The sequence below is a fragment of the Curcuma longa genome, chromosome 9 (assembly GCF_044706935.1).
Source record: "Curcuma longa cultivar G26 ecotype Majalengka, Jawa Barat chromosome 9, ITB_CL_G26_1.1, whole genome shotgun sequence".
NCBI lineage: Eukaryota > Viridiplantae > Streptophyta > Magnoliopsida > Zingiberales > Zingiberaceae > Curcuma > Curcuma longa.
The window spans coordinates 1,185,998-1,200,969 of record NC_133869.1 but is presented as its reverse complement, the minus strand read 5'-3'; the positions used below and the strand labels follow the sequence as shown (position 1 = coordinate 1,200,969).

The 14,972-nt window shown below is 35.5% G+C and overlaps 2 protein-coding genes across 2 annotated transcripts; both read left to right on the top strand.

The window, feature by feature from the left end:
- Positions 1 to 274: 274 nt before the first annotated feature.
- LOC141834902 (hydroxyproline O-galactosyltransferase GALT2-like) lies at positions 275 to 4,967 on the top strand. The gene is made up of 8 exons (XM_074722294.1): positions 275 to 539; positions 637 to 1,631; positions 3,016 to 3,248; positions 3,336 to 3,626; positions 3,743 to 3,871; positions 3,962 to 4,135; positions 4,392 to 4,499; positions 4,583 to 4,967. The coding sequence occupies exons 2-8, from the start codon at positions 746 to 748 to the stop codon at positions 4,787 to 4,789; spliced, it is 2,028 nt and encodes a 675-aa protein (XP_074578395.1). The 5' UTR covers positions 275 to 539; positions 637 to 745; the 3' UTR covers positions 4,790 to 4,967.
- A 1,303-nt stretch (positions 4,968 to 6,270) lies between these two features.
- On the top strand, positions 6,271 to 13,508 carry LOC141834686 (uncharacterized). Its single transcript, XM_074722024.1, has 20 exons — positions 6,271 to 6,354; positions 6,802 to 6,865; positions 6,940 to 6,985; positions 7,071 to 7,258; positions 7,951 to 8,079; positions 8,269 to 8,382; positions 8,573 to 8,701; positions 9,097 to 9,201; positions 10,258 to 10,311; positions 10,377 to 10,508; positions 10,773 to 10,910; positions 11,082 to 11,180; positions 11,687 to 11,764; positions 11,890 to 11,957; positions 12,063 to 12,180; positions 12,350 to 12,438; positions 12,520 to 12,604; positions 12,674 to 12,765; positions 12,884 to 13,179; positions 13,267 to 13,508. Exons 2-20 carry the CDS (start codon positions 6,833 to 6,835, stop codon positions 13,293 to 13,295), a joined length of 2,022 nt encoding a protein of 673 aa, XP_074578125.1. The 5' UTR covers positions 6,271 to 6,354; positions 6,802 to 6,832; the 3' UTR covers positions 13,296 to 13,508.
- Positions 13,509 to 14,972: the final 1,464 nt, after the last annotated feature.

The following is a 14,972-nucleotide window of genomic DNA, read 5'->3' as shown; positions in this document are numbered from 1 at the left end:
ATCATCTCCTAAATTGAGTACGTTCCAAGATGTAAACCTAAAATTCTAAGCGCATTAATTTGTAAAAATTGAATTTATTTGAATGTTAATGTAAAAAATCAGGACCATCCACGTCCATGGCGAGGCAAATTCTCCATTTTTGTATTTCATGAGGGGCAATACGCAAATATCCCATGATCACCTCGCCTCCTTGTTTTTCTTTCACAGGCCAGCCTTCGACAAAGATACCATCCGCCTCCTTCGATTCATCCGGTCAAGTGGGCCTGGGCGACGTTCCACCGTTGGATCAAAAATCGACGGTCGGGTCACCGGATCCCCTTCCCTCACAGCTCTCTGCCTCCTTCGTAGCACTGCAGTTCGCACCGATCTCCACCGCTGCCTCGTGTCCGCCGGCGATCGACGCGTCGGAGACAGAAATCTGAGGTTCGGTAACTCCTATCCCCGTGCCGAAGGATCATTCTTGTCGCTGCTTCCGGATTCGTTTTCCTGACTGCATCTGCGGCACCTCGTTCGCATCGTCAAAATATCGTAGCAGAAATGTTAGATTTGTTGCTTTCTTCTGTTCGTCAATCACGTCCTTGCCTTCCTGGGCGTTTACTTTGTGTCAAAAGGGATCATTTTAGGAGAATTTTTTAGGTTTCTTTGCTAATCGGATGAATACCTCGTAAAGTGTTGATGAATTCCATTTTTGTTTATGGGAATCGGATTTTTCTTTCTCATTTTTTAATTTGGGAGTGAACGGACGATGAGGGGGAGAAGCGTTGATTCCTCTGGGACGAGAAAGTGGAAGCTTTCTCATGCTCTGTTGGCGATTGGATCAATCTACTTGATCTTCATCTCGTTCAAGTTCCACCATTTTCTGGAGATTGCTAACGCGTTGAGTGGGGACGATAGCTTCTCTGGGCTCGACCGGCCGGTCAATGACCTTACCTACGCCCATCTACAGCTTGTTGGACACAGAAACCCCGTTTTGCTCCACCATGATACCTTCCACCGGAAACTGGAGGACAGCTGGAATCTCGCTCCCGGCCAAGAAAAGGATCAGTCTTCCCATCTATCTGCACCGATAACGCTGCTCCGGTCTCGGTTTGGCTACAAATACAAATCATCCGGCAACCTGACGCAGTTGGAGGAGATGGTCAATGAGGCATGGGTGCTAGGAGAGAAGGCTTGGGATGACGTGAAGAGTTATGATCTGGAAAGCGGCATGGATCGACTGCCTGTTGGGGAAGAAAAACCTGTGTCTTGCCCATCTTCACTGGCAAAGAGTTCAGCTGAGATGGACATTGATAGTGATGGGGACCTCCTGGTCTTTCTTCCCTGTGGTTTAGCAGTAGGCTCTTCGATCACAGTTGTCGGCAAACCTAATGAAGCACATAAGGAATATGTCCCTCAACTGGCAAGGATGAGGCAGGGGGATGGATTTGTCTGGGTCTCGCAGTTTATGTTGGAACTGCAGGGACTGAGGGTGGTGGATGGTGAGGACCCGCCGAAGATCCTTCATTTGAATCCCAGAGTCAGGGGTGATTGGAGCAAGAAGCCTATTCTCGAGCTCAACTCGTGTTATCGAATGCAATGGGGTACATCAATCAGGTGCGATGGTTTACCTTCACGGGATGAAGATGACACAGGTATCATATTGTTATGTATTCTAGCTGCAATTGCTTGGACCCTTAGTCTGCTTTTAATTATCTGTTTGTTCCTCCTGCTGCATGCCTTGGATTGCATTACTTTACCAAACGTGATACTTCAAACTAGTTCTCCTACAAATTCCTCAGCATTTATACATTGTGTATCAGAAAACCTGCAGTTGTCGTACAGCAATTCAAGAAACCCTGCTACAAGCCAATAAATAATAAATTATATAAGTTCATCAATTGTTCAACAGTCATAATTAAGGAAATTAGGCACCTGAAAAGATGTTCATATTCTTTTTTATTCGCCTCAATGCATAGGCATTCAGTTTTGAGTTTTCTTGAGATTTTAGATGCAAGCAAAGGTTTTTGAAGGCAATGTAAGACAGTTTGTTGAGTTAATGCGACAATTATTTCATCACTTCTTTGATGCTTCACTTGTGGATTAGGTGCTATTAGGATGTTAGAAATGCAAATAGAGACCCAAGGGCAGTAACTGACATATACTGTGGCTTATTGTAACTGTTGCCATTTTTGCAGCATGTATTCCCTAACTATTTGATATGCATAATTGCATATAATAATGCATCGTTTTTTATTAACCTACATTGATGGCCATTGCTGAATAGTTTTTGCAAATATTCAACTGCTGTACTACTTGATTTTGTTAAGGAGCAAAATGTAATATCGTCTACTTGAACAAGCTAATTGAGAGTTTCATCAAGATTTCTATTGTTATAGAGGCCATTACTGTGGATGCCTCCTTTTAGGAGGCATATGTATTTAACTGGTTCGTTCATGCTTGGATGTGACTTTGCTATTTGTGCTGTTTAAGATGACCAATAGATCAGCATTGGACTAATCGTCCTGAATTCTTCTTCAACAATGAACTAGAATATTTATGAAATGTAAATGCTTCTTAGATGCCCTTTTTTAAACCTTCATTTAATGCAAGGGAGAATATCTCCATCCTACATCTTATGCAAGGGAGAATTACTTTAAACTCCTTTTACCTAATTCTTATAGGTTATAACTTTTAAACTCTTCGTTTGGATTATAATTCAGGCAATTTTTAGATTGGTGTGAGAATGCAAAGAGAAAAGAGTATGAATGGCACTTAGAGATGCTTACCATTTTAAGGTTCTTATTGTAGTAGTTCTATGTTAATCGGTATCTGGACTTCATTAATCTTGTTTTGTGAAAATAATGTCATATTTTTTTAATAAATGATAATGTTGAATAACTGTGACTAGATCTAAGTCATAGCACCTTATTTTACCAATATGAGGACAATGCTTTACAGTTGGCAATGTATTCCTTTGAAACTCATATGATCATGTATGACTAGCATGTACAATTTCAATCGTTTCTTTTTGGACAGTTGATGGATTTAGAAAATGCGAAAAGTGGGCTCGGAGTGATATGATAGATTCGAAAGAATCGCGAAGTACTTCTTGGCTTAGTAGATTTATAGGTCGTGCGAAGAAGCCAGAAATGACATGGTCTTTTCCTTTTGTGGAAGGCCAGCTGTTTGTCTTAACTATACAAGCTGGTGTTGAAGGATATCATATTTATGTCGGGGGAAGACATATAGCTTCATTCTCATATCGACCGGTAAACAAGTTGTTAAGCTTGAGTCATCCATGTTCAATATGGTTTGTAACAGAATATTTGTCATTGAATAGCTTGTCTGTTCTGCAGGGCTTCACTCTTGAAGATGCAACTGGCTTAGCAATAAAAGGAGATGTTAATGTACACTCTGTATATGTCACTTCGCTTCCACCATCTCATCCTAGTTTTTCACCTGATCGTGTTCTTGAAATGTCGGAGAATTGGAGGTCCCCTCCTTTGCCCGATAGGTCAATAGATCTTTTTGTTGGAATTATTTCTGCTTCAAATCATTTTGCCGAACGCATGGCTGTTAGAAAAACTTGGTTGCAATCACCTCAGATAAAATCATCTAGTGTGGTGGCTCGCTTCTTTGTTGCTCTGGTAAATTTCATATTTGCTCTGCACAATGAACAACGATATATTCTAAGTGCACACAGAGAGTAGATTGTGTCAGTGTAATTTTGAATCTGACTTTTGCTGTTTGAATGCATTTTTAGAACCCACGGAAGGAGGTCAATGCCATGCTGAAGAAAGAAGCAGAATATTTCAGGGATGTTGTAATCTTGCCATTTATGGATCATTATGAATTGGTGGTTCTTAAGACAATTGCGATATGTGATTATGGTGTAAGTTAACAAGTTCATCTTTTGTATTAACCGTCGGTCACATCATCTTTCATCTCCATGTCCAGTGTTTAGTGATCTCTTATTCTTCAGGTTCATAATGTGACGACTCCGTTCATTATGAAGTGTGATGACGACTCTTTCGTACGGCTAGATATTGTCTTGAAAGAAATTAAGAGGATTGATACCAAAGGACCATTGTACATGGGGAACCTAAATCTCTTGCATAGACCACTCAGGAATGGGAAGTGGGCTGTGACATATGAGGTATGACAACCGAAATCTTTAACTCTTTGATGGATCGTTTTCTGTTGCCTAATTCTCAGCTTGCCACTTTGTCTATTGCAATTCGTTCCAGTTGGAATAGTATCTTTGTATCTTTCACATTGCATTAGACGAAAAGATTAGTCTTATGTGCTATCGCACTTATGAAATAAATGGTTTAGTCAAACAATTTGATAACTACGTTCCTGAATAATTTCTGAAACTCTTCGCTTTGATTTGTTTTGTGGCTTTGATATAGGAATGGCCCGAGTATATATACCCCCCATATGCAAACGGACCCGGTTATATAATTTCGAGAGATATTGCAAGCTTCGTCAACTCTCACCACACCAATCAAAGTCTAAGGGTGAGAAACACATGCCTCAAGCGATTGTGAAACTATAACAAAACTCGATGCCATCTAATAGAATCTTGTTTATGTTCTTGCAGCTATTCAAGATGGAAGATGTAAGCATGGGTATGTGGGTGGAACAGTTCAATGCCTCGAGCACGGTACATTACTCCCACAGTTGGAAGTTTTGTCAGTATGGATGCATAGAGAACTACTTTACCGCACACTATCAATCTCCGAGGCAAATGCTTTGCCTTTGGGACAAGCTGGTGAGCGGGCGAGCCCAGTGTTGTAACTTTAAATGACAATTTTGGCAAGTTTTGTTTTGTTTTTGCAGTCTTTGTGATCGACTAAGCAAAGTTGGATGACTAGTTAGAGCATCATTATCATCTAGTTCCCTCAACTTTTGAGGGATTTGTTGCACGAATGTATATGTTTCCTTTTAAATTCTGTTTTACTTTGTCTAATATCGATAACTTGGCAATTTTGCGATGCAAAAGATGTTGAATGATAGTTAGTTGTGATGATTTTGATGAGTTGTTTGGAGGCTTTTCGTGTGAAATCTAGTAGGCTTTGAGCACATCTGTTCTAGTAGGATTTGGGAGCGGCTCTCCAAATCCTTTAATTAAGAGTTGATAGTGGCTTCCCATATATATATATATATATATATATATATATTATTTATTTATTTATATTATATATATTAATCTATCATATGGTGGGAATCCTTTTTGATATGATAAAGGATGGATTGATCTGTTATTAAGTCATCTTGATGGATTCATAAATTTCTAATTCAATTGTAAGACGGTTTGAGAGTTAGGGGGGCCAATTCATATATGTTCTATCAAAAAATAAAAAATATATAAGGTTGAAATTTTTTATGTTTGGATTGCAGATTCAGAGAGTTAAGCCTATGAATTTATTAAAAAATAATATATATATATAATATTAAAATTTTTAAAAAATTTGGTTGTGGATTAAGTTCAAGAGTCTATTAAATTTTTTATTTTTATTTTAAATTTTAAAAAAATTTTTTAATTCGTGAACTAATTCAAATCCATCATGAATCCATCTACGAGGTCGCGAGCCTAGTAGAGCAATCCATATGATTCATTTTAAAATAGATTAATAAAATAATAACTTAATCTATTTAAATTATTTAATACGGATCAATCAATCTAATGAATTAATCAAAATTGATGATTTGTGGAAAGTTTTTTTTACAGTGGAAAAATTGAGTATTGTACGGTCCATAAAAACAACAAGACTAAGATGATAAGATGCTCTAACGGATCACCCTAGAGATAGTCAATAAAATTAGACTTATGATTTTGATTCTAAAATGCATTATAAAATTATTAATTTTGATTTTTTATATATATATTTTTGTATTTTAATGGTAATTTTGTTTTGTTTGAATAAAATTATAATAGGAAAATAATTTAGAAAAAATATCATCAATTTAAGAATCATTAATTAATTTATAAGACATTAAAAATAACAAATATAATATAAGTATAAATCCGCACAAATATTAGATTTGGTATAAATTTGTAAATAATTTTATTGATAAATTATTAATAAACTTGTAAATAATATTATCAATATGTACAAGTATCTAATTTTTCTATATATAAATAAAAATAAAAATAAAAACAAAAACATCCAAAATATCTAAACCCATAAGCAACTGAATCAACGCGCACGTGACTCGCATGTTCCGCCGTTCAAGCTCATCCCTATATAAGACCTCGATCACGCTTTCGCCAAGCGTTCACCAAAACCCTAGCGCTGCAGGTTAGGGTTTATATACTCCTCCGCCACCAGTTGCGGCTGTGCTTCCCAATTTGTCTTCTTCTTCTTCGAGGTGAGCGATTTTACCCGAATCGTTGTCTCGTGTTCTTCGTGCTCTGTGATTCGCTTCGCTTTGGTAATCAAACTTATATCAGATCATCAAGCAAGTTCAACTCTGTTTATTTTCTCTTCTCAAGTTGAACGCTGTTTCTTTTCTGCTTGCCGCGATCGTTTTCTGCGGCTTTATTAAGGTACTTGGTTTATGCGAAAGACGCTGTTTTATGTGTCGCACTTGATTCCTCCAGCGGTGTTAGTTGCCATAGATACTGATCCCTAGCCATAAATCTTTTATGGACCTGATCGCTTCCATATAAATTTCAAGTAGAGATTTTGACATATGCCCTCGATTTTATTGAGGAAGTTATTGCTACTCACTTTTTGTAATACTTTTAATCACCGGATGACACGCAAGTTCAAGTTTTTGAATTGTGATGTTTGATGACTATTTCTTCTTGTTCAGCATATAGACTCGACTTTTCTGAGCACTAGAAATGGGCAAGTCAAGCAAAAAATCCAATGTTGAGGTAATGTTAAAGTTTATTCTTAGAAATGTAGTAAATTCTTTACTGTACATAAATTTAGCATTGATGTCCCGCAGGTTGCACCTGTTGTTCCAGCAGTGACTGCGAAGCCTGTTAAAAAAGGTCATTAATCGCTTGGGTGTAAAATGCCTTTCATTTTTTTTAGTTTTATTTTTAAGTGGTTTTGATTGATTCTTTCATTCTCCAGGCAAGAGGGATGCTGAAGTGGCATTAGAGAAAGAAGTAAGTGCAAAGAGGCAGAAGAAAGATATTGAGAAGGTTGTCCCAAAGGAGGATACCAAGAACCTTAAGAAGGCTCTGAAGAATGTTCCACCTAAAAAGAAACCAGAAACAAGCAGTTCAGAAGATGACTCCTCATCTGACTCTGAAGAAGAGGTGTGTGACTTTTTATTTTGTTTATTTTCGTCTCATACAAAATCTAGATGATTTAACTCAATATACTGATCCCTTGTTTGTGATTGTTTTCTTTATTTTTGTTTGGCTTTTTTCATTGCCAACCGAAAAAAGCTGCCTGTCATTGTGTCAATAAGAGTTTTTTCAGCCACTGACTAGCCATTTCAATGGCGACAATATTACATCCATATCAAAAATTTCAAGAAGCTTTATCCTTTGAATATTGGAAAATAAAATTGCTGTTACATCTTTATTGAATTTTTTTTTGACTACCACTGCATGATTCCATTTTCATGTACACCATTCACAGTAGTAATTAAGCTAATTATTACTGATTAACAATAACCTAATGTGAAATAAACTTCTCAATATCTGATTCCATTTTCATTGTCATGAGTCCAAGGCTATATTTTATACAGTCACTTTAGCTTGTCATCGTAATTTTTTTCCTTTCTATTTCCAACCCACATATTGTCATTGTTGAATGTTGAAGTAAACTGACAAAGGCTTCAAAGAAAGAGTCAAGTAGTAGTCAGGAATCTTCTTAAGATGATGTAAAGTTTGACAAACAACACTAGCAGTTTTTTTTATTCCCTCCTTCCCACTTGTCTCCTAGTCATGCTGCCACTACAACAAATGTTCATGATCTTAAATGATTATTGGAATTTGTGCAGGAACCTACTAAAACAGTTCGTGCTTCAGATAAAAAAGCTTCAGTTGCTACTAAGAATGGTTCTGCTGCAGCTGTAACAAAAAAAGGAAAAGAAAGCAGCAGTTCTGAAAGTGATTCTGATGAGGATGAAGTGAGTCCTCTATGATGGCATAGTTTTTAACTCGTTTGACAGATTGCCTTTAAGCAGTACCTTGATCATTGTTTGGAAAAATTATGAGAACTATAATTTGTAGTGAATCATTGCCCTTATTATACCTATCATATAATCAAACTATAATTTGTATATATATTTGAATTTTTAAATGCTATGTATTTTCAGAAGCCTGCTAAAGCTGCTCCTCAGTCTAAAAAAACTGCTAGTTTGAAAAATGGTACACCTGCTGCTACTAAAATGGAAGAATCAAGCGATAGTGATTCAGATGACTCAGATGAAGTAAGCATGATATTATTGCATTTTCCATTATCATTAAGTTTCACTTTGATCCATCTTTAGTTGATTTGGTTAAGTTTTAGTTATTTGTAGGATTTTGTCTTTGTTAATGGTTGAATTTTATTTGGTATTCAAATATGTTTTATGTATTTAACATATCTGTTGACCTCGAGCAATGCTGCCTAACTTGTAGGATGATGCACCTAAAGCAGCCAAAGTTGTTCCTGCAGCAAAGAAGCAAGCAACAACTGTTACTAACGCGAAAAAGAAAGATGAATCAAGTGATTCATCAGAAAGTGATTCTGATACCGATGATGATGATGTAAGTTCAAACTTTGTTTTTATATTGTGTTGATGTGTGATATCATATTTTCTTTTCCTTTTTTATATTTTGCAAAAGTAACTTTTATTATGCTGTGGTTATTTCAATAGGTTAATGAAGTTCAGGTTGATGTTATGATTTTTAATCTATTAAAACTGTGTAGTTGGATGCTTGTATTTGTAATCTATTCATGTGATAGCTTTGACTTTGATAATGATTCTGATAATTAGATGAAGTAAGCACAGCATTGTTTTATTTTTCATTGTCATTTAGTTTCACTTCCACTGTCTGTTGATTTTTCTGCTGTTATTGAAGGAAGAACTCTATTTAGTATTCAAATATGTAATGCCTTTTAACATATCTATTTTTCTGGAATAATACTGCCTAATTTGCAGGAAGATGCACCTAAAGCAGCTCCTGCAACAAAGAAGCAAGCAACAACTGTTACTGAACTTAAAAAATCAAATGATTCATCAGAAACTGATTCTGATGAGACTGACGTAAGTCCATATTATGCTTTTTACTATTCTGTTTAAATGTGATATTATGATATGTTTTACTTATGTTGAGTTTTGTCAAAATAACTCTGTTTGTGATTTTTTTATTTCAATAATTAAATAAATACCTTTTGATTTGTTATTTTCAATAGCTAGATGAAGTTCAGGTCCATGTTATGATTTTTTTAAAAATATGTGCTATATTTTTAATTTACTCATAGGTCCTTTTCCATCTTATGATTGATTTGGCTTTCAAGATAGCAATGTATGACAAAAAGGAAAAAATAATTCATAGTACTCTGAATGTAACCCAGGTAAAATAATTTAGTTCTCCACAACAAAGTTTATTGGCATACTGCTTGATTATTGTTATTTATAGATGTAGCTACTAAGAGGAACTAGTAAATTCTTAGTTAAGTAACAGGTGCCAAGAACTAAAAAACTTGGTTTCAGGAAATGGTATACAATTTTATATGCAATTGTAATTTATTATGTGGAAGAAGTCTCTCTGGTTTGGTGATATATGCATACTTGATCATTGGTATTTGTAGATGTAGTTATTAAGAGATAATGCTAGACTCTTGGTTATGTATTACAAGGATTTAAACTACACAAACATGGGTTCCTTTAATTTTATTCTATTTCTATGCATTGGTAATTAATACTGGGAAGAAATTTTTGTAGCTTTGTCTGTCTGAAAAGGTGGATATAGCTAGTGGAAGATCCTTTATTGGGTACCCTAAATGAGAGCAGATCTATTATATATAAACTTGCACCTCACTTTTATTTTTTGGTGGTCTTGCAATTTTAAACCTGTTTCATGTGACAAGGAAAAATATTCTTTTGTGAAAAATTCTGTGCAAGACAGTATGTAGTATTTGGTCAAGGTTCGCTTAGTTGTGATTTGAAATTTTGTTGGATCCTTTCTCATCTAGTGGTAACTTTGTTTTTTTCTTTTTGTTTTCATAAATTTGTATAAATTAATCTTCTAGTATTTGTAAGCTTTATATTTTTAGTCCTGATCACACTAAATTGATTTTTTTTTTTTCAATTTTCAAGGACGATTCTGATGAGAGTGATGATGAGCCACAAGTGAAGAAGTCAAAAGTTACTGTAAGTGAGCATTTTGCACGTCAAATTTCTGCCTGTTATTCTGTATTCTCATACAGATCATGCAGGATTCTTTGCCATCAAAGATGAGCAATGCCAAAGCCAAAACTGTTAAGGAAAGTGACAGCGATGATGAGGATGATGATAGCTCTGAAGAAGATTCTGAGGATGAACCTTCCAATACTAAAAACGTGAAAAAGGTAGCCTTTTCTAGCTAAATGCATGAAATTATGGTTTATTAATACTGCTATTACCTTGCAGCATATGTAAGATATTTATATTGACTTGTTTGTGTTTGGCGGTAACTGACACATTGTTAGGATGATCCAGTTTTCTTATTTCTGGCTTATTTTTGTTTGGCTGCTAGATTGTGTGTATGACTTTGTTCAGTTGAATATTGTTTATTGTGTTATTTTGATTTATCATAGAGATGTTTCATATTTAATAAATTTGTTCTCATATAGGATTCTGTCCCATCGTCAAAGACCAAACCCATTGCTAAGGCTGTCAAAAAAGAGAGCAGCAGTAGTGAAGAAGATGAGGATGAAGATTCTGATGAAAGTTCAGATGATGAGCCTTCAAAACAGCAACAGGCTAAAAAGGTAACTCTCTATATCCTATTTTCCCAATCATGTATGTTGAGACCAAGCTAAGAAATAAATTTTGTTTTCCTATTTTTTAAAACCATTTATTTAGCTTTCTTAGTACTCTCAAATTATCTAGTTGTCTTTCACATGGTTGGTAATATACTGTCTCCTCATTCATATTGCTAGTCAACTCAAGCACCCAAAAAGAGCAGTAGCTCAGACTCATCTGAGGAATCTTCTGACGAGGAAAGTGAAGATGAGAAGCCACTTAAGACTCCAAAGAAGGTATTTTTTGTCTTACTGAGTAGTATTACACTTACATGTCTTCTTTTAAGGTAATATAACCACCTATTAGATGGTTTTGCATTGGGCAGTCGTTCAACATGTGCAAGAAAAATGCCCAAACGATCAATAGTGTTGAACCATCTTGGTCTTCTACTTACACCGCCATAAATGTATTGCATGCATCATTTAAAGCTACTGAACTTTTCTTATACTATTTTCTTCTTTAACCTATTTTTTCCTTAGTTGTTTCTATACTTAACACTGCCTAATGGACCTTCCAACTTCTCTCTCTCTCTTTTTTTTTTTTGCATCATTAATGTTTTTTACCTTACATGGCAAAATGCTCATGATAATTGGAAATATATACTGTTTTAGAGCAAATGCACAATCCATTCTTGTGTAGCTCGCTGATCATCAATAACAATGACATTCCTTTTTTGGGCTTGGGGGGGGGGGGGGGGTGGATTTGGCTAGTTGTTTTCTATGTGATGTCATTGCTAATGCAGGATGTGGATGTAAAGATGAAGGATGCTAATGTGGTTAGTGCTGAGAAACTAACTGCCACAAAGTCAGAGAAGAAAACGGTATTAACCATTATTTTGGTTTATGTTTCATTTGTGGATAGTTTGAGGTGTTTTATTCTCTGTCATATAGCTAGAGCTAATTTTTGTTCTTGTTTTTTTTTGCAATTGTAATTCCTACAATCCAGAATCAGACGCCTGGATCTAGGACACTATTTGTTGGAAATTTGTCCTATGATGTTGGACAGGACGACGTGTAAGTATAATTTAATATGAAATTTATCATGATAGTTATAGATATTCAACATAAAACTCATGTGATGGAAATTGTCATTTATGTTAAGATCATTCTTTCTTTCAGGATTGAATTCTTCAAGGAGGCAGGAGAAATTGTTGAAGTGCGTCTATCTGTAGCAGAGGATGGAAGCTTCAAGGGATTTGGCCATGTTGAATTTGCTACTGAGGAAGTTGCCAAGAAGGTTTATCATCTTCCTATTATTTAACCTGCTTCAGTAGTCAGTTTCCATTTTTGAATCCCTTTTGTATATTAAAATTGACTATCAGAATGCTACTTTCAGTTTGTACATACAAATAATTAGGGACTCTTGTGTTCCATAGAGTTCATTTGCTTTCTCCTACCTTCTGTAGGCGCTTGAATTGAATGGTCAGGAATTATTTGGCCGTGCTGTTAAACTTGGGTGGGCACGGGAAAGAGGTTCCTATACCCCTCAGAGTGGGTAAGCCTCTCATTGTCATTGGATTTTTAATTTGAATGATTTTATCATTGTCATTGGATTTTTATTTCAAACATATTGCAGAAAGGATAGTTACCAAAGGGGCAGCAGAGGTCAGAGTCAAACCATATTTGTTAAAGGCTTCGATAGATCACTTGCTGAGGATGAGGTATATTGTCGGATTAAAATGCAACATTCTTTCTCTTCTCAACTCCTGTTAACAATGACACTCCTACAGATTAGGAGCTCCCTTGAGGAGCATTTTGGGTCATGCGGAGAGATCACTCGAGTTTCCATTCCAAAGGATTATGAAACTGGCTCTTCAAAAGGGTCAGCCCCTTTTAATCCAATCTCTGATATTGAAACGCAACATGATATGGAGCTTGAACATATATTTTTGTGTTTGAAACTATTTCATTTTCTTGGTGTTTTCTTGTTTTGCCCACAGGATTGCATACATAGACTTCACTAGTCAGGATGCCATTAACAAGGCGTTTGAGCTCAATGGTTCTGATCTCGGAGGATACTCATTAACCGTGGATGAAGCAAGGCCGAAAGCTGACAACCGTGATGGTGGCTGGAGTGGTGGCAGGGACGGAGGTAGAAGTGGTGGCAGATTTGGTGGGAGAGGTGGCGGTGGACGCGGTGGAAGGGGTGACCGTGGCCGAGGACGTGACTTTGGCGGCAGAGGCCGTGGTCGTGGTGGTATGCCTTTTAAGCAAAGCGCTGGCACAGCTAGTACAGGTTTGTGAACGATGATCGTTTTCACTTTCTGGATGCCTCCAATACAAATTGTTCTCGAGAATTTTTTAAGAAATGTTCATTTTGCAGGGAAGAAGACCACCTTCGGTGATGATTAGCCATGTTCAAATTTTGAAGCTTTTTGCTGGAGGATCTTTGTCTGTGTTCTATGCAGAGCAGCTAATTTTTACTGTCATGGATTAATCCTACTCCTATTGATTTCTATTTTAAACATCAACTTTTCTGTGCGTTTCAGTTCCATTGTCATTGTAGTTCGTTATCTGTCAACTTGGTTTATTTTCAATATTAAAGACCATTCTAAATTTAAGTAAGACGCAACGTTTTCTTATGGCATTGGTATTTTGTTTTCTTCTCAATATTCTTTACTGTGATCTCCTCGTTTGAAACATTCATTTAATGATCTTATTTGCAAATGTTATTTTTCATTTAATTGTGATATGTTAAATTCGAGCACATTTTCATTTGAGCATTTCAAATTAAAAAAAAAAAGAACTCAGAAACATTGACTAGTTCTGCTGCCGACGCCGAAGCCATTTGTCATTGCGGGCGACGGTCATCCTTGAGGGCGACTGTCATGGCGATAAAGAGAGACCTTGAGGCTCCTCGCCTTCCTCTTCTCCAGGAACTGCTTCAGCGACAGGCTTCGGTCCGACGACGACGACGGCAGTGGAGGAAGCAGCTCATAAATTGAAAATCCATAACGTCAATAGCTATGGGAATATTATTTAGTTGACCTATGACTATTTGAACGGTTACAGATAAATTTGTTTTCATCGAATTCAACGGGTTTAGTGAATACTTAATAAAAAATTATTATCTTCTGATAATTATCTAATAATATAAGTTAGATATATAAATAAGATGTTCTATTTTTTAATTATATATTTAGACATCATGTTTGAATACTTAACATTTTCATCCTTAAATTTTTTAATATTATATAGTTATTATTCTTATCATTGCACGATACAATTCTATTTTATCAAAATTAGTTTGTTTCAAAAGATTTTAAAATTCTCAAACACTTTGTAAATTTTTTAAAAATCATCTTTAAAACTCTTTTAAAATATATTTTTGATTAAGTTAAAGAGGAAGGAAAAGTTAATTTTAAAGTTAAGATTGGTTAGCTTGAAAGTTAAAACTTTTCTAAACATTAAAAGGTGTTTCAAAAGAAAGTATTTTTAAAATAAATTTTTTTTCTAAAATTTTTTAAAGAATTTTTTAAAAAGTATTTTAAAGTAAAATATTTTATAAATATTTTTTGATAAAGTATTTTTTAAAATTTAATTTTTCTTTAAAATTAAGTTTTATTTGAGCAGTCCTCAAATTTTAAAGTGATAAACAAAAGGATCATATTAACTTTGGAGGGACCGATAAATATGAAAGTTTTTGAAAATTAATCTTAATTTCGAGAGAGATTGAGATAAGGAGGAGCTTTATATTTGAAATATTTTTACCTTTCAAGTAAGCATTGACTTAACTTTGAACTAGGTTGAGATTGTTAATGCAGGGATCATCAGATAATCAAATCTATATTTTGATCATAACAAAGGGTTTGAGTTAAGATTGTGTGGTGAACTGACGAGCTAATTTAAGTGTGTAGGTAGCACAGAAAAGTCCTAATTAAGGCTAGACAAAAAGTCCTAGTCAGTAGACTAGGTAAAGAAGTTTTTGTTAGTGGACCAGGCAAGGAAGTCCTAACTAGGTGGACCGGACAAGAAGTCTTGGCAGATCAAGAGCATGCACCAAGCAGAAAATCTAGGCAGGTCAGTGGA